The following is a 25,425-nucleotide window of genomic DNA, read 5'->3' on the forward strand; positions in this document are numbered from 1 at the left end:
TGCTAACTAAAACTAAAATCATAAAAATGTCATTCATTGATATAAGATATGTTCAATAAAATTAACTAAATGAACTAAACCTAAAACTTAATAAAAACAATATTGGCAATAAATAAATCTAAAAAATTACAAAAGCACAACAAAGTTATTAAAACTTTATCTATAGTTGAAATAAAATCAGAAACTATAAAAAATAAATCAAATCTAAATAAAACTAAAAACTTAAAAAAATATAGAAAATAAAGTTAATACAACGTTTACATTAAAATTAAAACAAACAAACTATAAAACATGAAATCTAACTCAAAATATTAAATAAACTAAAACTTAAAAAAACAATATAGACATAATAAAAATGACAAAACACAACAAAATTACTAAAACTTTAAAATGAAAATAAAAATATTAAAATAAAAACTCAAAGGTACTAAAATAACAGTTAACAGTCCAGTAAATGGTCATCTTGAAATATCACTAACAATATTCTTACTTCTTACTAAAAACCAGTCAAGATTTGACAGCAGAAAGACACCTGAACCACCAGCTGAAGGTGGACGCTTGTACAATCAGACTAAAAGAGTTTCTACTTGATGATAAAGTCTAAAATATCAATCAAACTTGAACAACACAAAGTTTTGATCATGCTGATCATTTAGATCATTATAAAATTGCAAATCAAATATGATACCATATAGGGCTAAAACAATGGCCAAGCCAGCACAAAACCCTGTGAAATCTTGAAAGTAGACCTGTCTGAGCATCTAACTGGCCTGAAAAGCACCTTAAGATGCAGGACCGTGACAGCAGATGGGATCTTGTTCTTTCGTTCTTCATTTAACTCGACAGGGCAATTGCTGAATTTCAGCAGTGTGTGGTAATTGTAGTCTTTAAAAGCCATGCGCCTCCCCGTTCGCGACAGCAAGGTAGTTGGTGTTATTTCGGTGCGTACAAATCAAAGGCTGCTTGCTCTGGAGCGACAGAGACGCCGGCGATCCCCACCGCGCTGCCCCGTCCCACCAGAAAAAGGGCCACAGTTAATTACCTCCGGAGCTCTGCAAAGAACAGCTTTAATTAATGTAAAGTGCTGATGAGAATGAGTCGCAGGGGACGCTCGTCCCGAGTGTCTTCCCTTCAGCTGCCAGTGCTGATCTCCAGCTTGAGTTTAATTTGAAGTCTGTTTGCAGTCGCAGTGCTAATTTACTCCAGGAGACGAGCTGTTACTTGAGGTGCAAAAGAGAGAAAGACAGTGATAATATTCTGAGGTGAAGTCAACCCTGTTGCATGCGTAGCGCTCTACTGTCATGGACTTCATACACTACCATCACAACCGTTGAAGGAAATTAATGCTTTTAGTTAGCAAGGACGAATTCAATTGATCAAAAGTATTATTGTTACAAAATATTTCTAATTCAAATAAATGCTGTTCTTTGGAACTTTCTATTCATCAAAGAATTCTGAAAAATAAAATGCATGACAATTTCTACAAAAATATGAACTGTTTTCAACACTGATAATAATCAGAAATGTTTCTTGAGCAGTAAATCAGCATATTAGAATGATTTCTGAAGGATCATGTGACACTAAAGACGGGAGTAATGATGCTGAAAATTCAGATTTGATCACAGAAGTAAATGACATTTTATCATATATTCACACAGAAAACAGCTATTTTAAATTTGAGTAATATTTTACAATTTTGCTGTTTTTACTGTATTTTAATCAAATAAATGCAGCTTTTATGAGCAGAAGACTCTTCTTTCAAAAGCATAAAAAAATCTTACCAGGGTTGTGAATGCAATTATGCAGTTTAAGCGTCCTGAAATGATGCCTATTATCTTGTCTACTGAAATGTGATGCATGAAGTTTTTTTTATATCTGATTTGTGTAACAGGGCAGATCTCAGTGGAGGGCTTCGCCAGGTATCTGATCAGTGAGGAGAACAGCGTCATTCCTCCAGAAAAACTGGACCAGAGTGAAGACATGACATTCCCTCTTTCTCAGTACTTCATCAACTCCTCCCACAACACCTACCTTACAGGTATCACAACACACACACACACACGTTTGTTTTTGTGAAAAGTGGGGACATCCCACTGGCGTAATGGTTTTTATACTGTACAAACTGTATGTGCCATTGCCCTACACCTAAACTCACAGGAGACTGTGCATTTCTACTCCACCCCCCCCCCCCCCCCCCCCAAAAAAAAAAAAATCACTCTGTATGATTTATAAGCGGTTTGAAAAGTGGGGACATGGGTCAATGTCCTGAAAAGTCACCTTCACCTTGTTATACCTGTGTCATTATACAAATTTATGTCCTTGTAGTAACTTTAGAACTATTACTTTAATTTTAGCTTTTAGGGAATCATTCTTAAGATTTGATATTTATATGATTAATTGATATTAATCAAAATGTCCAACTTATACCTTGTTAACCATACCTCATTAACAACTTGTCCAGCAAGCATTAAACCAGTATGCCTTAATAATTCTGAATAATTCCGTGGCCACAGTACTACTGAATTGATTAGGTAATGTTGATATTAGGTAATTTTAGCATAAGTAAAATTAGCATTGGTAAACTTTGAGCGTAGGTAACGCGATCTTTGGCAAATTGTTTCAGACTTGCAAAATCACAGCAACAGACAAGAGATTTCGTAATGGAATCAAAGTTTATTTCACTACTCTAACACAATACTAAGCTAAATAACACAAAACAGAATACGTAAACACACACACACACATTGCAGGCAATGAATTGTTTTGATCTGAAGAGAGTTTTAGGTTCTAATGCTCGTTTTTAAGAATGCTCTGACTTCAACCTGAGGGAATCACAAGCATGGAACTTCACTATCTTTACTCTTAAAGACGAATACAACCAGTTTCCAGCAGAATTAGGAAATATTGTTTGATTTACTTGCTTTCAGCTGAGTTTCCGTTCCTTTGCTGTTCCGAGGGAATCCGGTTTGGATTGGCGGCTGATGTGTCGTCACGGGGAACCCCTCTCGCAGTTGGTTGGTTTCTCTGTGAAGTGATGACTCTCTCAGGAAGTTTGTTTCAGTTCTTTGGCTTCTGGTGTTAAAGTTTCTTTAGAAGTTTGACTGAGTCCTGATCGTTGTTCAATGCTCGGCCATGATGTTAATGGCAAGAAGCGCTTAGCAGCGCGATCAGAGCAGGAACCGAAGTTCAAACAGCGCGTGAGCAAGCAGAGAGAGACGAGCCGAGACACACAGTTGGGTGTCTGTCTTTAACGGGCTGATTTGGGATCCACCCACGGGCGACTGACCCAATCGGATTCTTCCTGTGGGGCGGAGCCCCGCCCTGCACGGCTTTTTTCCGTGCATACATTATCTGTTCAGTTATTTTATCACATTAAGAAATTATTGACAGCAGATTTATATTCGTGTTGTAATCATGCATTATGATGAGAAAAGTCGACTTTCATCCACACCAGATTATTGCTGATGAAATCAGCTTTCATTCGAAATCAAACATCAAGTATTTTGCATACCCAAAGTACATATATCCATTGTATCTATTACGCGGTTAAGCCATAGATGAAACAATGCTTAATTCTAAATAATCACACCAAGCATGTGAAACTAAACAATAGTGATCGGGAAAATTAGACATCAAAAGATTACAACAATACCATAGATTCCAATAACACAACTTATAAATGACATGAAAACAACCTTAATATATATTGTAAATACATTGTATATATTGTTTCCGAGTATATTGCTTCAAGAGCAGCAACAATTATAACTTGTTCTTTTTGCAATCCTTCAGCAAAGCATTGAGTCTCTTTGTCTGTTAGAGAAAGAAAATGATTGTTCAAATGAGAGAGAGGTTGTCCGGGGGTCACGAGGGTTCTGTTGGACATGTATCTGTACAGGAGACTTCAACGTCCAGTCTCATCATAAAAATGTCTCTCCTGGTCGATACAATCATTGAATTTATGCGTTAGTGATCAGGAGGTATGGGAGGGTTGGTGCTGGAACCTTTCCAGACACAGAGGTCTTGTCCTGTTTCTGGTTGAATTATGCTTAAGTGATAAAAAAAACCGGGAAGTCCTGTTTTAAATACATTCCAGATTTTTCCACACATATGCCCCTTTGTTTTAGGGGTCTCGTGAGACATTAAGGAGAGCAGAGCAAGATGCTTGAGCGCGGTGCTGGTCGTTAATTAACTTTTAGTCCTGTCAATAGACCTGTTTATGTGTTCTTGTTTTCGACCAAGATCTACATCCTCATTTGTCACAAAAACACACACACACACACACACTACTGTCTGAACACAATTTATTAGAGAATGCATTATAATAATGCATTTTATTTTTTTTATAGCACCTGCTTAAAGGGCTTCACTGATCAGAGTGTAAAAACTTTTATTAAGAAGAAAACAACAACTTACAGTATAGATATCTTAAAATATCTTTTAAGTTTCTAAAGATGCATAAAGTTGCAAAATCTCAAAGTAGACTGAAGACCTAAAGCTGAAATGATCTGCTAAACAAAGTTTGAATGGAGCCTTTATTTGAATCAGTTTGCATAAAAATGCTAAAAAGAAGAAGATTATGGTGTGAGAGGAATCTGTGTGTCCTTACAAGCTCTGTAATAATAATAATACCACATCTGGAAATGTTTTATATGCATTAGTGCATTTACATTTGTGTTCTTATCAAAGTCTACTTACGATAAAGTGCATTACATCACATAAGAACCAATTATCTGGAGAGGGAGCTGAGAACATGCTAGCCACAAAAACAAAGAGGAAATGAATAATGAATGTAATTATGGTCAATGTACTGCTAATGTACCAATCTAACACACAGTGCAAAGCAGCTAAAGTACATACTTAACCGCTACATGCAACAACTGGTGTTCTTAAAGCAACAGCACACCCAAACAAATTATCTTCTGTCTTCATTATTTTCAGCTTTATGACATTCAAGGCAATGTGCTGTTGCTGTGTGTTTTTTTTTATTTTTATAAAATGCATAAGAAGAATTCTGTCATGCTCAAAAAAAGGACAAAAAACATGAACAATTATGAATATCATAATGCAGTCCATACTGTCAAAGATTGTTTCTGCCATGGAAAAAATATCTCACAATTCTGACTTTTTTTTGGCTGACTTTTCTAGCAGTTTTTATGCTTCTTTTTCTCAGAGTTTACATCTTGTAATTCTGACTTTTTTTATATAAAAAAGGTAATTACGACTGTTTTTCTCACAATTATGACTTTTTTCCCCTATTTATTTATACCATGCATTTCAAACTTGTTCCTCAGATCTGCAAGTTTATAAAATCTGAATTGTGAGATAAAAAGTCACAAATACATTTTTTTATTATTTTGAATCTCTAAAAGTTTGCATGACATAATTCATAATTTTTTCAGTTGTTTTCACTGAATTCTAAGTTTACATCAAGCAATTCTCAGGTTTTTTGAAACTCTGATTTTACATCATGCAACTGTGTGTGTGTGTGTTTTTTGTTTTTTTTTGCCACAGAATAAAAAAAGGTATCTGCAACTTTTTTTTCTGAGTTTATATCGCACAATTGATCAAATCAGAATTTTGAGATAAAAAGTCACAATTACATTTTTTATTTTGTTTAATTCCATGGTGGAAACAAGCTTTCAACTCAAGTAAAATATTTGCGTGAGTGCATATTAGTTTGTGCATGCAGTCAGCGTTTGTGTGTGTGTGTGTGCGTGTGTGTTGTCAGCGGGGCAGCTCGCGGGGAGCTCCTCGGTTGAGATGTACCGGCAGACGCTGCTGTCTGGCTGTCGCTGTGTGGAGCTGGACTGCTGGAAGGGCCGGACAGCGGAGGAGGAACCCGTCATCACACACGGCTTCACCATGACCTCAGAAATCTGCTTCAAGGTGACCCACCACACACTCACCAGAGTTAGGTTACCTTTGAGTTCTCACGCAGCCTTTCATAAGTGCACACTGTTAAGTAGTGCTTAACTTAGAGCTATTTTCTGCTTTTGGAGACGTTTCTTTAAAAATAATAGGTGCACTGAGTCATTTTTCACTTACTGATACACAGTCCCATACAAAAACTGTCTGCAGTTTACAGCCATGTGAGTGCTCATTTAATTTTATTAAAGCTAATTCATTTTTAATAATTATTTGATTTGATAAAATTATGATTTCAGATTTCAGAGTTTTGTACTATTATTTTTAGATTTTATTCTTTATTTTATTCTATATTTTGTTTAATTTCAGATTCTAAAAAGAGTTTAGTATGTTTTTATTTCTTACCATATTTGTATTTTAACCACCAAAGATGATATTTTATTTTATTGTGATTCTTTTTTTATTTTATCTTACTTTTTCATTTTTTATTATTCTTATGTATTTATATAATTTTATTAAATTAAATTACATTTTATTTATTTTTATTTTTATTTTAAATCTATTCTGCATAATTATACCTATTGTTATTTTTATTATTAATTATTATTTTTTATTAAAATATTATTATTTTTTAATAAATGTTTTGCTTTAATTTTCATTATGCTTTCATCTTTTTATTTTATTTTATTTTATTATTTTCAGATTCCACAAAGAGTTCAGTACATTTTATTCATTGCTATATTTAAATATATTCTGCAGAATTCTACCCAATTTTTTATTATTATTTATTTTTTTATTTTTTTGTGTAATTTATAATTAAAGTACATTGTATTCAGTAACAAGTTAAATAGAAAATACAATAATAAAAATCAGCTATGCCTATGCATTTAGTATTATAACTGCATTAAAAAAGAGAAATAAACAATATAAATGTAGCTATTACACTTTGACATATCAAAATATCTCCTGTTAGATAAATTACTCAGACAAACTAAATTCATTTCAATCTGTTTTGTTTTCCAGGAAGTGATCGAAGCCATAGCAGAGTGCGCTTTTAAGACGTCTCCGTTCCCTGTCATCCTGTCCTTTGAGAATCATGTGGACTCGTAAGTGTAGACGCTGCTGGTTTTCTTCCCGTAACGCCACGGCTCCTCGGGGCCGACTGCAACTATGGCAACAAGGAGTGGCGCGATTAGAAGCATCTCTGAGATGCATAATTTGTTTTCAGTCATCAATGTTCTCTTATGAGATGTCACACGCGCTGGTGGCTGAGTGCTCGCTTCGTTTTCTGCATCAAATCAGAGATGACATGATGTGCGAGCAGTCAGGGAATTTCACTTCAGTCACATCACAGTTTCACAGAATGACATGCATGTGAACGTTGCCAGGTGCTAATTTTGAAATTTTATTTTAATTATCATTTCCTTTTATTTATTTAATTCTTTAATTTTATTTATTGTATATTGTATTTTATTTTATTTCATTATGCTTTCACCTTCCAGTTAGGGTTTTGGATATTTTATTTATTACCATATTACATATTTTACCATATTTAGAAGCTTTCTCCCTAAATCAATTTAATTAAATTTTTTATTCTATATTTTATTCTTTATTTTATTGTTTTATTTTGTCATTTTGCTTTCAGCTTCATATTAGAGTTTAGTACATATTGTTTATTGCCATATTTAAATTAGATTTTATCAATATGTTTTTTTTTATTTTATTATTTTATTTTTATATTTTATTTCATTATGCTTCTAATAAGAGTTTAGGATATTTTATTTATTACCATATTTAAATCTATTCTGCAGAATTCTACAAAACTTTCCCCTAAATCGATATCAGTGTAATTTTAGATTATTGTTCTATATTTTTATTCAATTTTGTATTTCTTATTTAATTTAATTTAATTTAATTGTATTATTTTATTTTAATTTATTTAATTTTGTATTATGCTTTCTGCTCCCAATACGTTTATTCTATTTTAATGCCATCTATTCTGCAGAATTCAAAACCTACCCCTAAATAAGTGAAGATTTTATTTTATTTTATTTTATTTTGTTCCACTATGATTTTGTTTATTATCATATTTATATCTATTCAGCAGAATTTTCCAAATTTTCCCCCTAAATCAGCAAAGAAATTATGAAAAAGGTCTGCAGATTTCATCTTGGTCTTGGACTTTATACTTTCATTTAGTGTTGTTGATGCAGCAAACGTTGCAAAGTGCTACTTTGTTACTCGTTATTTTTGCAATAACGGCTGTTTCATGTGTTTCTGTTGAATGGCAGCCCCAAACAGCAAGCCAAGATGGCAGAATATTGCCGATCGATATTCGGGGATGCTCTTTTGACTGAGACTCTGGAGAAATATCCTGTAAGTGTCTCTGTCCCTGATGCATTGGTGCTCTGTTATCAGCCAGCGTCCTCCTAACTGATTCTGCTGTGTTTCAGCTCGAGTCTGGTGTTCCTCTGCCAAGCCCTCAAGAGCTCATGGGAAAGATCCTCATAAAGAACAAGAAATCTCACCCCAAACCCTCAGACGGCAGCACTAAGAAGAAGCTGTCCGAGCAGGCTTCCAACACCAACAGTGACTCATCCAGCGTCTTTGAGCCGTCGTCTCCCAGCGCTGGACCCGCAGGTCTTACACCCTCAAATCAGACAGTGCTAAATTAAAGAAGATTTAATTCAGTTAATTTAAGTGTTTATTATTTTAAATATTTATTGAAATAACTAATTGTAAATATATAATAACATTTAAATTGTTTAATTGTAAAGAAATATATGAGTATAAATTTGTAAATATTCAATATAATATAATAAATTTAAATAAAATTTGTCAATTGTATAATATAATATAATATAATACAATTATGGATGCAAGATTTTATCGGACTGATATCTGAATCGGCCGATAATGGCTTTAAATATAAATATCTGCACCGATATGAAAAATTATGCCGATATGTCTTGCCGATAAGAGGAATACATTAACTCACATGTGCTCGGGGTGTGCTAGTGATTAAATCACATGATTAGATCATCATTCATAGACTGTTTGCATTGCTGCATTTAATCTGTGAAAGCACGTACAGAATGAGGTGTTCAGTGTGTGATAGAGTAAACAGTAATAGCACGTGCAGCGGCAGCCTCCCCCGGTCCTAACACCCGTTCGGTAAGGAGTTTTAATTCCGTAAGGGGCGCTGTTGGCTTACTTCTAATTAAATTAAAAGTAAAATAGCCTACACAAGAAACATTTAGACAGTTTCTGATTAAATAAAGCAGTAATTGATGTCATAAAATAATGAGTGTTTTGATTTAAATGTCAGAAGCTATAGATTGTATGAAAAAAAATCACAAACATGACGCTTGTAAATTAAATAATTTAATATATACCGATTTATTCATTAATGTGTAATATGTTTTATTTTTTAAACAAATCATGAGCTCTAAAAGATTTTCAGAATTTTTACATCTTTTTTGCTTTAGACCATTTACAAATGTTAAATCTTATAAATAAAATAAAATGTTAGGGTTAACACTGCATCTTTCTGGGGGAAAAAAATGCTGCGATTGATATATAGTTTATTTATAGTTATTTTCAAATCTTCAATGTGCTGTCAAAAAAACTTCATTATGGTTTATTTAATTCTAACAAATAAGTTCTTGTTAAAATCTAACCAAAATTAAAAATATTTTGCTTATAATTTTTGCACAGGAGAGACTTGGTGTTGTTTAAAAAAAAAAAAGGGCATATATCGGTAGCGGTATCAGGTAAAAATATTGGCATATCGGATATCGGCAAAAATCCAATATCGTGCATCCCTAAATACAATATAAATCCTTGATCCTGTTGGACAAAAATGTCTGAATTGTAAAATAATAGATTCAAATTTTTCTAAATTGTAATTAAACACTATATTATATAATAAATTACTATATTATAAAAAAAAATACAATATATTGTAATAAAACAAATGAAAATTAAATTTTGATAAATTTCTAATGTGTAAATGTATAAATTTGAGCTTAGTTTGTTTGGTAAAGTGACTCTGTCCTAGTTGTTTGCTGGAGAGGCTTGAATGCCTTGGGAGTAAAGATACAGACAACAAAATTATAACTTTGATCCAAGCGCATTTTTCGCCATTGATATCTGACATTTGTCGACAAGCAGCAGCTGGTTTCCACAGTTTATTGAAATCTTTGAAATCTTTCAAAAGTGGTAGGAAAATCTGCGATAAGTCAGTTATTATGTGGACTGTGCTCACGTCTATCTTTAGCAAGTGGAAAGAAAGAAAGCAGACAGTGTTGTTGTGTGTGGCAGCATGTGGTCGAGGAGTTGAGCGGATGACATTTGAGCGTGTGTTTGTGTGGGAGCCTGTGATGGATGCAAGGGCTCTGAAAGGTTGAGTCCATGCAGACAGCATTGAGGTAGAAAGCAGATGTTGAACAGCAGGACTGTGTGGAGTCACCTGTAACACCACTGAGAGCCGGAAACATCACAGCCGTTTCACATGAGCCAGGAGAGCGCAGCTAGCAGGCTTTCACAATCAAATAAATATCCTTTATTTGATATTTGATTAATGGACTGATAGATAAATTAATTAATATGAATGCACCACATGCAATAGACAATGACAAAAAAAGGCAATTGTTTATTTATAGATGTTTATTTAATATTATATATTTAATTTAATATTTAGTATATTTAAATAGTTAAAAAACTATTATTTTATGCACAAATGAAGAAGATCGCCGAAAAATGACAATTATTTAATGATAAATAAATAATGTATATTTACGCACAAATTAAATAGATCACACATAACTGACAATTATTTAGTTTATTTATTGGTATTTATTTTAAGATAAATAAATAATCACAAAAATTATTTATATGTATGCGCAATTAAATAGATCCAAAAATGTCAATTCTATGTTATTTATTTATTTATATTTATTTAATGATAGATAAATACATCACCCATTATTGACAATTATTTACTTTATTTATTGATATTTAATGATAAATAAATAATTACATAAATTATTTATATTTATGTACAAATGAAACAGATCAGCCAATAATGACAATTGTCTAATTTATTTATTGCTATTTATTTAAGGATAATTAAATAATTAAATAAAGAATTTACAGTATCTCACAGAAGTGAGTACACCCCTCACATTTTTGTGCTTCAGCACCTGCAGAAGTGGAGGCTGAGGATGACGAGGATGAAGATGATGATGATGATGACTGTAAGAAGTCCATGGATGAGGTCAGCAAGAGATGATGCTTTTATATTATAGTATTCATTCATATTTTGAATTAGCTTTTATTTGTATATTTTCAGATTTCATTTTAGTGGAAATTTGAGTAACTTTATGTGCTTTTAAGTTTTTCTTTTCTAGTTTTAATTTCCACGTAGCTTTATTTTTATTTTAGTTTTAGTTATTTTAGTACTTTTTAATAAATATAAATAACTTATTTTATTTCAGTTAGTTGCCAAGGCAACATTTCGAATTTCGAATTTTAATACGTTTTAATAAATATAATACATATCTATGTACCTTTAATCTATTTTATCTAAATTTTATTCATTTTAGCACTTCAGCTTAAACCTATTTATTTGAGTTAGTTGCCAAGGCAACATTTCTAAAAATCTATTTTTTTTTATTATTATTTAATATTTCTTCTAGCTTTAATTTATTTTTATTTAAATTTTAGTTTTAGTAATTTTACCACTTCGACTTAAAATTAGAAATGTTGGCAACTAAAATAATTTATATTTTTTAACTATTTCTAAATATTTAAATATTTCCTTTTGTTTTAGTCCTTTTAGTTTCTATTTTTTTTTTTTTTTTTTAAGTTTAAAAGTTTTTCCCCTAATATTTATCGTTAATAGTTTTACTTTTAGTCAGTTTCATTCTGAAACTGATTCATGAATCATTTTGAGGTCATCAGCAGAAGTGAATTGCTCTGCTTGTAAATAAAGTATTTTAACTCTTGTATACGTTTTCACCAATGGAGTACAAAATAAGGTTTGAAACTATTAAATGTGAAACTATTGTGAAACTGTCAAACTATTTGAAATGATATTCAGAAAATGATGTCCATGCACCTCATGAGCTCAACCTCACTGATGTTTGGTCATTTTATTCAGGGTACAGCAGGATGTGAAGCCTTTGCCACTGAAGAAATGTCCACGCTGGTCAACTACATCCAGCCCACCAAGTTCCACTCGTTTGAGATTTCCAAGAGTAAGCTTTGACCGCATATGAGGAAGGGTGATATCAGCATGCTTATTAACTATGCACACAGTGATTGGCTGATAGTCTCTGTCAGAGATTTATTCATAGAAATATTGTAGAGCACGATATTATGTTGCCATATTCAAATAAAGATTTTAAAATAAATTGCCACAATCAAATAAAGATTTTAAAATTCAGGCTAAGTGTCACTAATTAAACAATTATATGTGCAGCTAATTGTCAACCTCTTACATGTGTGCTTCTCGTAAACAGTTAGTGGATATGCATATAAACAGCCCTTTAATTAACAGAGTGGAATAATCATGGCTGATAGTAAGACATGCAAACGTAAAAGAAAACCAAACTGGGTGCAAGAACAGCTGTTACTTCTTGCCCAACTTGTTAATGAAAACAAGGATATAATCAAAGGAAAATTTGGAGTTGGGATAACCTCCAAAACCAAAAAAAGATGCATGTGAAAACATATGTGTGCAAATAAATGCAGCGTGTTTGTAAAATGTTTACATTCTGAGGCAGGTTGCCAGCAACAGCTATTTTAGGATAGTTTGTGGTCTTTGAGTGACATAGGAGTCCTCTTCATCTTGTTTTGTGAATACGGGCCCTGATTCAAACCAGATTTGTCTGTTTTCAGAGAGCAAACGCAGTTATCAGATGTCGTCATTCGTGGAGACCAAAGCACTGGAGCATCTCACCAAGACGCCGGTGGAGTTCGTCGAGCATCCTTTAAAACACATATCTGACGGCAAACCAGGACATAACATTTAATGATAAATAAATAATTACATACATAATTTAAATCCATGTACAAATTAAGTAGACCACATAAAATGACAATTATTGTATTTGTTTATTCATATTTATTTAATAAAAATGAAATAATAAAAAAAAAATTAAAAATTACAATTATTTAATGTTTTCTCTATTTATTTTGTTCTGCCGCTCTTCACACGCAGCCCACATATCTGATCAGACACAAAACGTCAAACCAGGACAAGCACATCTTTTATTTATGCCATAACGTATGACCTAAATAATCAAATCTGTCAGAAAGATTTCAGAAACGGAGTCCATCTGACTCATGCTCTGTTTCCAAGTCTTTAGAAGCCAGTTAAGGCTGTAGTTTTTTTATTTAATTTATGTTCAATTTTGATGCCCAAATTCATTTTTGTTGCAGAAAAATACTATAAAAATTGTATAATTTATATTTTAAATGTATATGTTCAATTTTGCTTGCCATCTTTTACGGAAAATATGACTGATTATAATTTACTAACATGCTAATCATGTTATCAACATGTTAGTAACTTGATAATTATGCTATCAACATGATTTACATGATTAAGCGGATTACAAATGAGGACAATGGAAGCAATCAAAATCAACAAAAGAGCAATGATACACAAGTGCTATAACAAGTTTTTTTTATTATATAATAAATAAAAAGAAAACAGATAGAATAGAAAAAGTAGTAAGATAATAAAATGCTAATAATGTTAGAAATATGCTAGTAACATGCTAAACATGCTAGCACCATGGTAGTAACTTGCTAATCATACTAGCAAGATGTTAGTAACATGATAATCATGCTGGAAACATGTTAGCCACATGCTGGTCATGCTAGAAACCGCATAGCAACACCCTGGCAGCCAATCCAGGTACCCTAGCAACCAAATAGCAACACCCTAGCAACCACCCAGAGTACCTTAGCAACCACCCCAAGTACCCTCACAAACGCATAGCAACATCTTAGCAACCACTGTGAGTAACCTAGCAGCAACATAGCAATAACTTAGCAACTACCCAGAGTACCTTAGCAACTGCATAGCAACCACGTAGGAATAGCATAGCAACCCCCCTAGGTACCCTAGTAACCACTTTGAATACCCTAGCAACCACCCTAGAAACCACTTCGAGTACCCTAGCAATTGCATAGGAACACCCTAGCAACCAATCTGGGCACCCTAGCAGCTGCATAGCAACACCCTAGCAACCACCCAGAATGCCTTAGCAATCACATCTGTTTTTCTGATCGGCTGTATTGCCTTCAAAACATTCAAACTTTAAAACTATTTTAAATTTCAAACTACTTCAAACTAAACACCTTCAAACTTTAAGCTTTTAAAACGTTTTCACGCTTTCTGGCTAGGCTTTTTCGAGCCAACCTAAACTTTGTCTACAAACTTTTCAAACTAGTTTAAATTAGAATTTACAAAATTCTAACAAATTTACTTCATGAATAATCTCTTTAATGTTTTGTCAATTGATGTTGGTCTGTCCTGGTATTGACGGGGGTGAATGATTTATTGATTTATCGGTATAATTCGTTATGACGCTCCCTTAACCGTGTGCATGTAGATACAACAAGTTCCAGCTGAGCAGGATTTATCCTAAAGGAACGCGCGTGGATTCCTCCAACTACATGCCGCAGGTCTTCTGGAACGCTGGCTGTCAGCTCGTCGCACTCAACTTTCAGACCATCGGTGAGACCATGACTAATGAAGACGCTCTGGGAGAGGCTCATGAAAATATGACTGTGATATGAAATGCCCACTGTAATCAAAGCTGTTGTTTTTCTCTCTCAGATCTGTCCATGCAGCTGAACCTCGGCATGTACGAGTACAACGGCAAGAGCGGCTACAGACTCAAACCAGAGTTCATGAGACGACCGGACAAGCACTTCGACCCCTTCACAGAAAGCACTGTGGACGGCATCGTAGCCAACACCTTATCAGTGAAGGTTAGACGTTATACAGCTCGACTTCTTCAAAAGCAGCTTTCAAAGCATTAATAGCTTTTAACTGACACATGACACTGTTGCCAAAACCTTTAGCACCAGGAAACTCATCTGCAATGCATTATTGCAGTGCAATCAGTGATCTGATGGATTTTTATTTATTATTATTTGTTGTATTTAGTGTAGATTTATGTTCCGTTTTGATGCCCCGAATAGTTTTTGTTCCAGAAAACTACTATAAAAAATATTATAATTATTTTTTTTTTCACTTTTGATGCCCAAATCTGTTTTTGCCCCAACAAAATACAATACAATTATGTACATTTTAAATGAAATTTAGTTTGAATTTTGATAGCCAAATTAGCTTTTGTTCCAGACAAATACTGTATCATAAAAACTATATTATGTATAATTTATATTTTAAATTTTGATACCCAAATTAGATTTTGTTCCAGAAAAATACTATAAATGTTTTATAATTTTTTATTTGAATTTATGTTTAGTTTTGATTGCCAAATTAGTTTTTGTTCTGGAAAAATGCCATAAAATGATATCATTTATAATTGGAATTGACAGTATACTGTATGTTCACATTTGATGGCCAAAAAATTATGTAATTTATGATTTAAATTTACATCTTCAGTTTGTATCTTCGGTTTTATATCTTCAGTTTTGATGCCAATTTTAGTTTTTGTTCCTGAAAAATATTATAAGTTATAATTTATCATTCATATATACATGTTTAATCATGGTTTTGCTATAGTAAAAGTGTAGTAACCATGTTTTTGTATGGAATGTGTTGCCAGGTTTAAAAAAAGTCATCAATGTACATCTTAAGACGACAGATAGAATGAATATAGAGATATGAATATAGAGATGCAGTTTTGACTGATTTTAACAGAGCTTTGGATATTTTCCATACACTCATCTAGATCAACACTGAATAAAGAAAAGAGAGGTTTAGAGACAGATTTTTGTTTATGTATGTGAAATTTAGCAGGAAACACTTATATTATAGGAGTTATAGTTTTCTAGTTATAGAAAGTTATAGTGTTGTATATAAATAGTTATATTTTCCTATATTCTCTTTTGAGTAGTCAAACAATCCAAAGAAAACATCTTTAAAACAGAAAGAAAAGTCACTTACAAAATGAGATTAGATGAACATTAAAAATCGGACATTGCCAAACCCCATAATCCATAAGCTTTTTGTGAAATTTGGATTGATTAATAAATTAATCTTTTGTTTGAGCTCTTCATATTTAAGGAGAGAACTTGTTATCGCTTGTTATGATTTTCAAGGGTGTAGAGTTTAGTAGAGATGCTCTGACATGATCCTACCAATACCAGGCACTACTAAATTGTTCCTATAGCAATAATTTTGATCAAATAATTAAATGTCTGTTGTCTGCCGTTTTGTCGCCACCAATGCCAAAATTAAACCTACGCTCTTGATACATTGTCAGACTGGCTTTCTGAGCGCTGGTTATGTGTTTATACAGTATGTCATTTATATCTCGATGTCTCTTCAGATCATATCAGGACAGTTTCTGACTGACAAGAAGGTGGGCGTTTATGTGGAGCTTGACATGTTTGGACTCCCCGTCGACACGAGACGAAAAGCTTTCAAGACAAAGACGTCCCAGAGCAACGCCATCAACCCTGTGTGGGACGAGGAGCCCATCGTCTTTAAAAAAGTAGGGCTGTTTCTGCAAGCGTTCTTCAGTCGCTCGGAGAGCGTGAATAATAACGCTGTTGTTTATGGGTCAGGTGGTTTTGCCCACGCTGGCATCCCTCAGGATAGCCGTGTATGAAGAGGGCGGCAAGTTCATCGGCCATCGCATCATCCCCGTCTCAGCCATTCGTCCGGGTGAGACTCACTTCAGCCTGAAATGTGCTGTTGCTTATGCTTTTTTGCATACTGACATATGATTGTTTTTTTCTGTCTTGCATCTTTATTTGCGACCCTGGAGCACAAAAGCAGTCTTAAGTCGCTGGGGTATATTTGTAGCAATAGCCAAAAATACACTGTATGGGTCAAAATGATTGATTTTAATTTTATGCCAAAAATCATTAGGAGATTAAATAAAGATCATGTTCCATGAAGATATTTTGTAAATTTCCTACCATAAATATATCAAAACTTTATTTTTGATTAGTAATATGCATTGCTAAGAACTTAATTTGGACAACTTTAAAGGAGATTTTCTCAGTATTTAGATTTTTTTTTGCACCCTCACCCTATATCTCAGCCAAATATTGTCCTGTCCCAACAAACCATACATCAATGGAAAGCTTATTTATTCAGATTTCAGATCATGTATAAATCTCAATTTTGAAAAATTTAGCCTTATGGCTGGTTTTGGGGACCAGGGACCAGGGAAATAAAATATGATTTCAGTTTTTATTTAGATTTTATGTGTTTTTTAGCATTTTAATTTACTGTATGTCATTTTAGTAGATTAATAAGAATTTATTATTATTATTATGCAACATTAAACAAAAATAAAAATTGCATTGTATTGTATTTTATTGTATTGCATTATTACAAGATATTTTGTAAGTAGTTAAAACATTTTTCTTTTATTTGCTAAAACATAATTTTGTCTTGTTCTCACAGGTTATCGTTACATCGGTTTGAGAAATGAAAAGAATCAAGCGCTGACTCTTCCTGCTATATTTGTGAATATCGAGGTGAAGGACTACGTTCCCGATACATTCGCCGGTAAGAAATGAATTACTGTAATCATCTGCCACATGAAACAGCTTCATTTGCTTGTTTAGGATCTGCCACTGTCAAGAAGTACCGTAGTATTACTGTGGAGTCCCATGAAATACCACGGTAAATATGAGTGAGTTTCACAAGTCGTCTGAATCAAAATTAAGCAATCACATTTTGCATAAATAAAGTAAAAAAATGTTTATGACTGAAAATCATTCAGTACTGTGGTATATATGAAAGTACCATGGTATTTCCATCTGATACCTTCCCTGTACCGCAGTGTTTTTTGTGAGGAGCGATTCTATCTGTATCCCAGCAGTCCTCATTGGTCCTCATTTGTATCTCGAATCTATGAGACGAGGGATTGTGGGACAGATCGACGTCTCCAGTACCCAGAATGCACCTGTTGGTGTTGTGCTGTAGTTAAGAGGTGTTAAACCACAGAGGAACGACAGAACTGACCTGCTCAGCAGTGTTTCACACGTTTGTTTGGTCTGACTGTATTACCAACACAATCACGTCTGCTCTTCAGCAAAGCAAATCATGAGGAAGTCAAAGAATACGCCAGATTTGTCATTTTATTTAATAAATAAAAAATGAAATTGCTTTATTAAAGCCATCTGAAAACAAATTGACTTCATTTATGAAAACTGTTACGTTAAAAATGAGGCGTCATCCATTCAATATGGAAATATGTATTGGAATATTATATCAAAAGTTATATAAACCCAACAGATGTCAGATGCTTTATTTTATGTAAATCAAATAATTGTTTATACAGGCTTTTAGTTCTTCGTTAGAGGATGTTGAATATAACACTTTGTTTATGTAAATGAAGGCAATGTTTGGCCTTTTTAAATGAAATTACCCGTTAAATGCCAAGAAATACAATTTTCCAAAATGTGTCTTAATTAAGGTTTTCCACCTGTTCTGAAGCTTCAGATATTACATATGTCTGAGCCAATTAAAAGAGGCAAACCAGTGCTAATGTCATATAAAAGTTATTTTGAAGTTGCAAAATATTGTGAAAAACTGTTAATTATTAAATGATAACTAAACTAAAATCCTGTGTCATAAATAAAATCAAATATAATATCTTTTCATTTCTTTGGCTATTATTTTGGATGTTTTTGAAACATTTAAAGTTGCAAAATATTGTGAAAAAAATATTGTTAACTAGAAACTGTTAATTGTTAACTAAATTAAATCATATATGAAATCAAACATTTTTATTTTCTTTTACTATTATTTTGGATGTTTTTTGAATTGTGAAAAAGTTATAATTGTTAACTAATGAGTTATAATTGTTAACTAATGAGTTATAATTGTTCACTAATAACATTAGATAACATTGCATTATTAGATCATGTCATATAAAATCAAATATAATAGTTTAGAATTTATAAGTTTAAGTTGCAAAATATTGTGGAAGAAGTTATAATTGTTAACCAAAAGCTGTTAATTGTTAACTAAACTGAAATCTTATTTCCTAAATAACATAAAATATAACATTTTTGAACTTCTTGATGTTTTTGAGTTGCAAAATAGTGAAAAAGATCTGAACTGGCTGTGAGCTGCAGGACTGGAGTGTGTTGTGAGTTTGGGACTGACGTGTGTGTTTCTGTGCTGATCAGATGTCATCGAAGCGCTGTCCAACCCCATCAGATACGTCAACCTGATGGAGCAGAGATCCAAACAGCTGGCGGCGCTCACTCTAGAGGAGGGAGAAGAGGAGAAAGACACCAAAGAGGTAGAGACGTCTCCAGCGCTGAAGCTCTGAAGAGCTCAGATATGGCCATCAGAGAGCAGATCAGATTACTTCACTAATTACTCCATCTGAACTCTAATCACATCACTCATTACTAATGAATGAATGTCTTTATAATAAGTCTTTATGACCCTCTAACACTTGCACTCTGTATTCGTTTTCTGTAATATACAGTACTGTGCAAAAGTCTTAGGCCACAAGTATTTTCACCAACAAAAAATGGTTTTAAGTCAGTTATGTAAACTGTTATTTCCTACTGACACACTACAGCAAAAGATAGAAATAACTGACTTAAAACACAATCCTTTTTGGTTGGTGAAAATACTAGTGGCCTAAGACTTTTCGCACAGTATATGTATATGTATATGTATATGTGACCCTGGACCACAAAATCAGTCATAAGGGGAAATCAGTCAATTTTTGGAAATTGAGATTTATACATCATCTGAAAGCTGCAAAAAAGGTGCAAAAAAATCCAAATATTGAGAAAAGCACCTTTAAAGTTGTCCAAATGAAGTTCTTAGCAATGCATATTACTAATCAAAAATGAAGTTTTGATATATTTACGGTAGTAAATTTTAATATATACAGTATTCTTCATGGAACATGATCTTTACTTAATATTTTTATGTTTTTGGCATAAAAGTAAAATCATTAATTGTGACCCATACAATGTATTTTTGGCTATTGCTACAAATATACCCCAGCGACTTAAGACTGGTTTTGTGCTCCAGGGTCATATAACCTTGCTACATGTTCTGCGTTAGGTTAACTGAGACTTGTCATAGCACTTGCTTATTATTGCTCTTTTGTTGGTTTTGATTGCTTCTATTGTCCTCATTTGTAAGTTGCTTTGGATAAAGGCATCTGCTAAATGACTAAATGTAAATGTATTGAATTTGTAGTTTTCATTTTGCGGCGCGTCTGTGAAACTGATCATGTTTGAACAGTATCGGAGGCTTTGATGATGAAGCATGTTGTTCTGCAGGTGGATCCTGATGTTGAAAACACTTCGGAGGTTAAAAGCGAACCCAAACCCGTCCCGATTGAGAACGGTCTGAGTCACACGCCTAGCGCCGCTCCGAAACCCGCGTCCCAGATCAGCACACAGCCGCAGTCCACAGGTCAGAGCTTCACACAGCTTACACTACATCATCTCCGCTGATACTGAGCATAAACCTGTACCATCCACTCCTAATCCAAACCTGCTTTCCACAAAACCAATGAGTATTACTGGACATGCATGAATCTTATCTGATGAGATTTTATCCCATTATGATTCAGGCTCAACCAAACCAGCGGCGAAGACTGAAGATCTGATTCAGAGCGTCCTCACCGGTCAGTAACCGACTGCTTTTTATCACCTATTTAAGAAATGTAGTTTTGATGCAGTAACATAAAAATGTGAAATAACTCGCCATGGTTTGTTTATTCTATCATTTGATTTCAATATGTAATAATATATCATTTTAATTTATATTATTAATTAAATTACATTGTATTATTTTATTTTTTTACTTTTATATCAATTAATTTTGTAATAATACACATAGACACATAATAGAATAAACAAACCATGACAACAAAGTTATTAAAATACAAAAGAATACAGAACTATAATGAATTTTCTAAACACATACAAAAAAAAGAGGCTAAAACAAACCATGGCAGGTTATTTAAAAAATAACATTATATTAGATTATATTATTTCATAATACATTGTTTTTTATCAAATTATTGATATTTACATTAATATGTTAGGTGTGTTTGTGTGTATATATATATTGGTAGGTGATTTATCAATGTGTCCTATGGTGTGACATATATATAATGACATATAATGCTATTTGTAACTCTAAGAATGAAGATACATCTTTCTCATGTCATTTGTATGTTAAGTTTTTTTTTTGTACACTTTTGCTATGTCACACCATAGGACACAGTCCAATTTTTATTTGTCAACCACCTATACATACATATACATACATATATATATATATATATATATATATATATATCTATGCACATATACAGAAAAAAAGAGAATACAACACCATTGCAGGTTATATAAAAATAACATTGCTATATTATATTATGTTAATATATAAAGTAGTGCTGTCAAACGATTAATCATGATTAATCGCATCCAAAATAAAAGTTTTTGTTTACATAATATATGTGTGTACTGTGTATATTTATTATGTATATTTTATATTATACATAAACATATTTAATATATAAACATAATATATTTTTCTTAAATATATATGTATTTATATATACATAATAAATATACACAGTACACATACATATATTATGTCATATTTTGAATGCGATTAATCATTTGACAGCACTAATATTAAGTATGTATGTCTATATATAATAAATGTATGTTTCTGTAGACATACATAAACGAATTGAATAAACAAACCATGACAGGTTATTTTAAATAAAAATATATTAAAATACTAAATATACCGAAACAAATAAAAAATTAAATAATCGAATCAAGTGTGCAATATAAATGATGTCTGTATCTTGAGAGAAGCTCTATTTTGCTTATTTTATGAGAGAAAAAATAATAATAAAACACACAAACAGCCACAGGTGAAGTTGTGTTTTATTAGGTAGCCGTTGAGTTTCAATCATTTTGAATGCGCTATAAATTATTGAAACGTTGCTGATGTACAGCTTCAGAAAATCCATCGACCGACATGAGCTTCAGAAAAGATTCATTAAATATGGAGGTGGTGATATTATAAAAACTAATTTTACAGTCCATGAAACCTCTGTTTCAGAGATGGAGGCGCAAACCGTGGAGGAGCTGAAACAGCAGAAGGGCTTCGTCCGAGAGCAGAGACGACACTATAAAGAGATGAAGGACCTGGTGAAGAAACACCACAAGAAGACCACCGAGATGATCAAGGAGCACACGGCCAAATACAACGAGTTCCAGCACGACTACCTGCGCAAACGGGCCGTCCTGCTGAAGTCTGCCAAACGAGACGGTAAGAAGAGGTAGGTAGACGTCCGCTGATCCGATCACTGTTGGGATTGAGAGGAGGAACGTCAGGAGAACCAGCGTCTCACGCACTGTTACTTTCCTTTATTGTCCACAAGTGGAAATCTGTCTTTGGATTCACAACACATTATAACAAGACCAATATACTAAAAAAAAAAAAAAACTAGTGCTGTCAAAGGATTAATCATGATTAATTGCATCCAAAATAAAAGTTTTTTGTTGACATAATATATGTGTGTGCTGTATATATTTATGTATATATAAATACACACACATTTTGAAAATATTTACATGTATATATTTATATTCGTAAAATTTATATTATATATATAAATATATTTAATAGTGCTGTCAAATGATTAATCCCGATTAAAAAAAAAAAAAAAAAAAAAAAGACCCATACAATGGGTTTTTTTTTTTTTTATCCCGATTAATTGTATCCAAAATAAAAGTTTTTGTTTACATAATATACTGTATGTGTGTGAACTGTGTATATTTATTATGTTTATATAAATGCAAACACATGCATGTATATATTTAAGAAAAACATGTTGTTTATATAGTAAATATGTTTGTATATAATATATAATATAAATGTATGTACATGTAAATATTTTCAAAATATATAATATGTGTGTATTTATATATGCATAATAAACATACACAGCACACACACATATATTATGTAAATAAAAACTTTTATTTTGGATGCGATTAATCGTTTGACAGCGCTTAAAAAAACAACACAATAGACTCAATATTTCCCTTAGCATGCACATATAGATTCCCACAAGTACATATTTTTGCATGCATATTAAACCTTTTTAATTGCTCAAGGTTAAAACTGGTAGTGCGAGGGGTGTAGTAAATCCTTTATAATAACTAAAGCATTGTTTAACTTTAGCTGTATAAATATCGTTTCATGGTTTTGTGTGTGTCTCGTCAGGTGCTTGTCGTCCAGTCCTGAACACGGACCCTCGTTCTTCGAGCAGGAACTGGCCAATCTGGATCAGGACAGCGGACAGAAACTGTCTGAACTCAAAGAACAGCAGCAGCAGCAGCTCCTCAATCTGCGTCAGGAACAGTATTACAGCGAGAAATATCTGAAGAAAGAGCACATCAAACAGGTCAGATTACAGACGCACATCAAGAAAAACATATTACTGCAAAAAAAAGATTCATTCGCAAATCGGTACTAAATACCATACTATATATGTAGTATATATAGTTAGTATTTTTTTATTAATATTTTATTAAGTCATGTTTCTGTAATATAACAAATATACAGAAAATAATCAAACCATTGCAATGATTTTAAAATCTAATTTAAATATTAAAATTCAAAAACGTAAAACGGTGCAGAAATGTAATGAATAAAAATATTTCAGAAAGTATGTTTCTTACTGAGAAAAAAATTGATTTATTAATTTGCTCATGTTTTTAGAGCTGGTACTAATAAACAATAAATATTAACAGGTAATTTTAATATTAATATTAACATTTTATTTATAGAAAGAGAGTATTAATTGATAATAATATTAATTAATAATACAAATAATATTTGGATATTAATATATTAATTGTGTGTCTGTGTAGTGTGTGAAAAAAATATCTGTTCTTTTTAATGAATCAGTCAGAACGACAGATGAATTGGTCTGCAAGTGAAATGCTTTGTCTGTAGGTGATCGAGAAGCTGACGGCCATCGCTGAGGAGAGTCAGAGCAACCAGATGAAGAAAATCAAGGAGCTGTGTGAGAAGTGAGTCTGTTATGAATATCACCAGCTTCTTCAATAATTCATAAGGTCATGTCCAGTCACCCTCGCTGTCCCGCCTGTGTTTACAGAGAAAAGAAAGAGCTGAAAAAGAAAATGGACAAGAAGAGACAAGAGAAGATCAGTGAAGCCAAATCAAAGGAGAAGCACCTGACAGAAGAGTAAGACTTCATCTGCTCATCATCATGCTTATTTTGTGCACCAAATAATGTTATGGTTTTAGATGAGCATATTGAAGCATATTAAATACTTATGGTAAATACTAAAAGAAAATACTACTAGTAAACTACATTTGATAATAATATTAATTGGTAATACAAAAAATATAAAGATTTATAAAGAATTTTACCTGTGTGTTGTGTGTGTGTATATATATATATATGCTTAATTTGTATTATATCTGATTAATAATAACAACAAATTATGTAATATATTTAGATTTAATTGTAAATAATAATCATCCAAGAATATTATAATAATATTTTCTGTATATGTGTATGGATATTACAAAAACCTTAATAAATGACAGAAACTTTATATCATATGATATATTAATATAAAATAACCATCATCTAACTAATTGTGAGCCTCTTAAGAGAGAGAAAAAAAGAGAGATTATTTTCAGGTTGTTTTTTTATTAATGTTCTGGGAGGCAATTAAAGAGAGATTTTTATGATTCTATATAAAAGTGTCCTCTAGATGGCAATAAAAGAGTGTTAAAGGCCTCACATGACACCGTGAGAGTCTCTGTCTGATTTCAGGGAGAAGCTGGAGATCAACAGGTCGTATGTGAACGAGGTGGTGCAGCACATCAAGAGGGTAAAACACTTTCTCCATTTCTCATCATCAAGCCGAGAACTGATATGACTCGTCACACTTCTCACTGCTTGTGTTTTCTGTCACCAGCTGGAAGACGCTCAGACTAAAAGACACGAGAAGCTGGTAGAAACCCATAAGAGCATCCTGCAACAGATATTAGACGAGAAACCCAAGGTACGAGTTTACTGTGTTTTACTGCAACAACTAATAAAAAAGTGCCAACATGATCAGATTTCTGTCTGTCGCCTCAGCTGGAGTTTAATGTCACATAAATGCACACAGCAGAGCAGAACTCATCTGACTGATGAGATTTGGAGTTTGTTGCATCATGATACTGTAGATCAATACATATTTCACAACCGTCATCATCGATTTTCCGCAGCTGTCATTCACCAGCATGCTTTGTGATTTTAACCCTGTAAAGCCTGGCATAAGAAATCATAGTCA

At 32.7% G+C, this 25,425-nt stretch overlaps 1 protein-coding gene across 1 annotated transcript in view; it reads left to right on the forward strand.

The window, feature by feature from the left end:
* The window catches only part of plcb1 (phospholipase C beta 1), a gene marked incomplete at both ends in the record, with an annotated part of 71,898 nt that overhangs the window by 44,271 nt on the left and 2,202 nt on the right, over positions 1–25,425 (forward strand). Inside the window, 22 exons of the mRNA XM_079385541.1 lie at positions 1,892–2,038; positions 5,732–5,889; positions 6,892–6,974; positions 8,160–8,244; positions 8,322–8,508; positions 11,070–11,146; positions 12,032–12,128; positions 12,772–12,856; positions 14,496–14,620; positions 14,723–14,877; positions 16,407–16,571; positions 16,645–16,744; positions 17,495–17,599; positions 19,231–19,346; positions 20,353–20,488; positions 20,649–20,702; positions 22,163–22,382; positions 23,333–23,513; positions 24,068–24,144; positions 24,231–24,320; positions 24,921–24,978; positions 25,066–25,152. Of these exons, the coding sequence (XP_079241667.1) occupies positions 1,892–2,038; positions 5,732–5,889; positions 6,892–6,974; positions 8,160–8,244; positions 8,322–8,508; positions 11,070–11,146; positions 12,032–12,128; positions 12,772–12,856; positions 14,496–14,620; positions 14,723–14,877; positions 16,407–16,571; positions 16,645–16,744; positions 17,495–17,599; positions 19,231–19,346; positions 20,353–20,488; positions 20,649–20,702; positions 22,163–22,382; positions 23,333–23,513; positions 24,068–24,144; positions 24,231–24,320; positions 24,921–24,978; positions 25,066–25,152 (2,588 nt within the window). The remainder of the gene's footprint in view (positions 1–1,891; positions 2,039–5,731; positions 5,890–6,891; positions 6,975–8,159; positions 8,245–8,321; positions 8,509–11,069; positions 11,147–12,031; positions 12,129–12,771; positions 12,857–14,495; positions 14,621–14,722; positions 14,878–16,406; positions 16,572–16,644; positions 16,745–17,494; positions 17,600–19,230; positions 19,347–20,352; positions 20,489–20,648; positions 20,703–22,162; positions 22,383–23,332; positions 23,514–24,067; positions 24,145–24,230; positions 24,321–24,920; positions 24,979–25,065; positions 25,153–25,425) is intronic.

This window comes from Barbus barbus (assembly GCF_936440315.1).
Source record: "Barbus barbus genome assembly, chromosome: 30".
Lineage (NCBI taxonomy): Eukaryota > Metazoa > Chordata > Actinopteri > Cypriniformes > Cyprinidae > Barbus > Barbus barbus.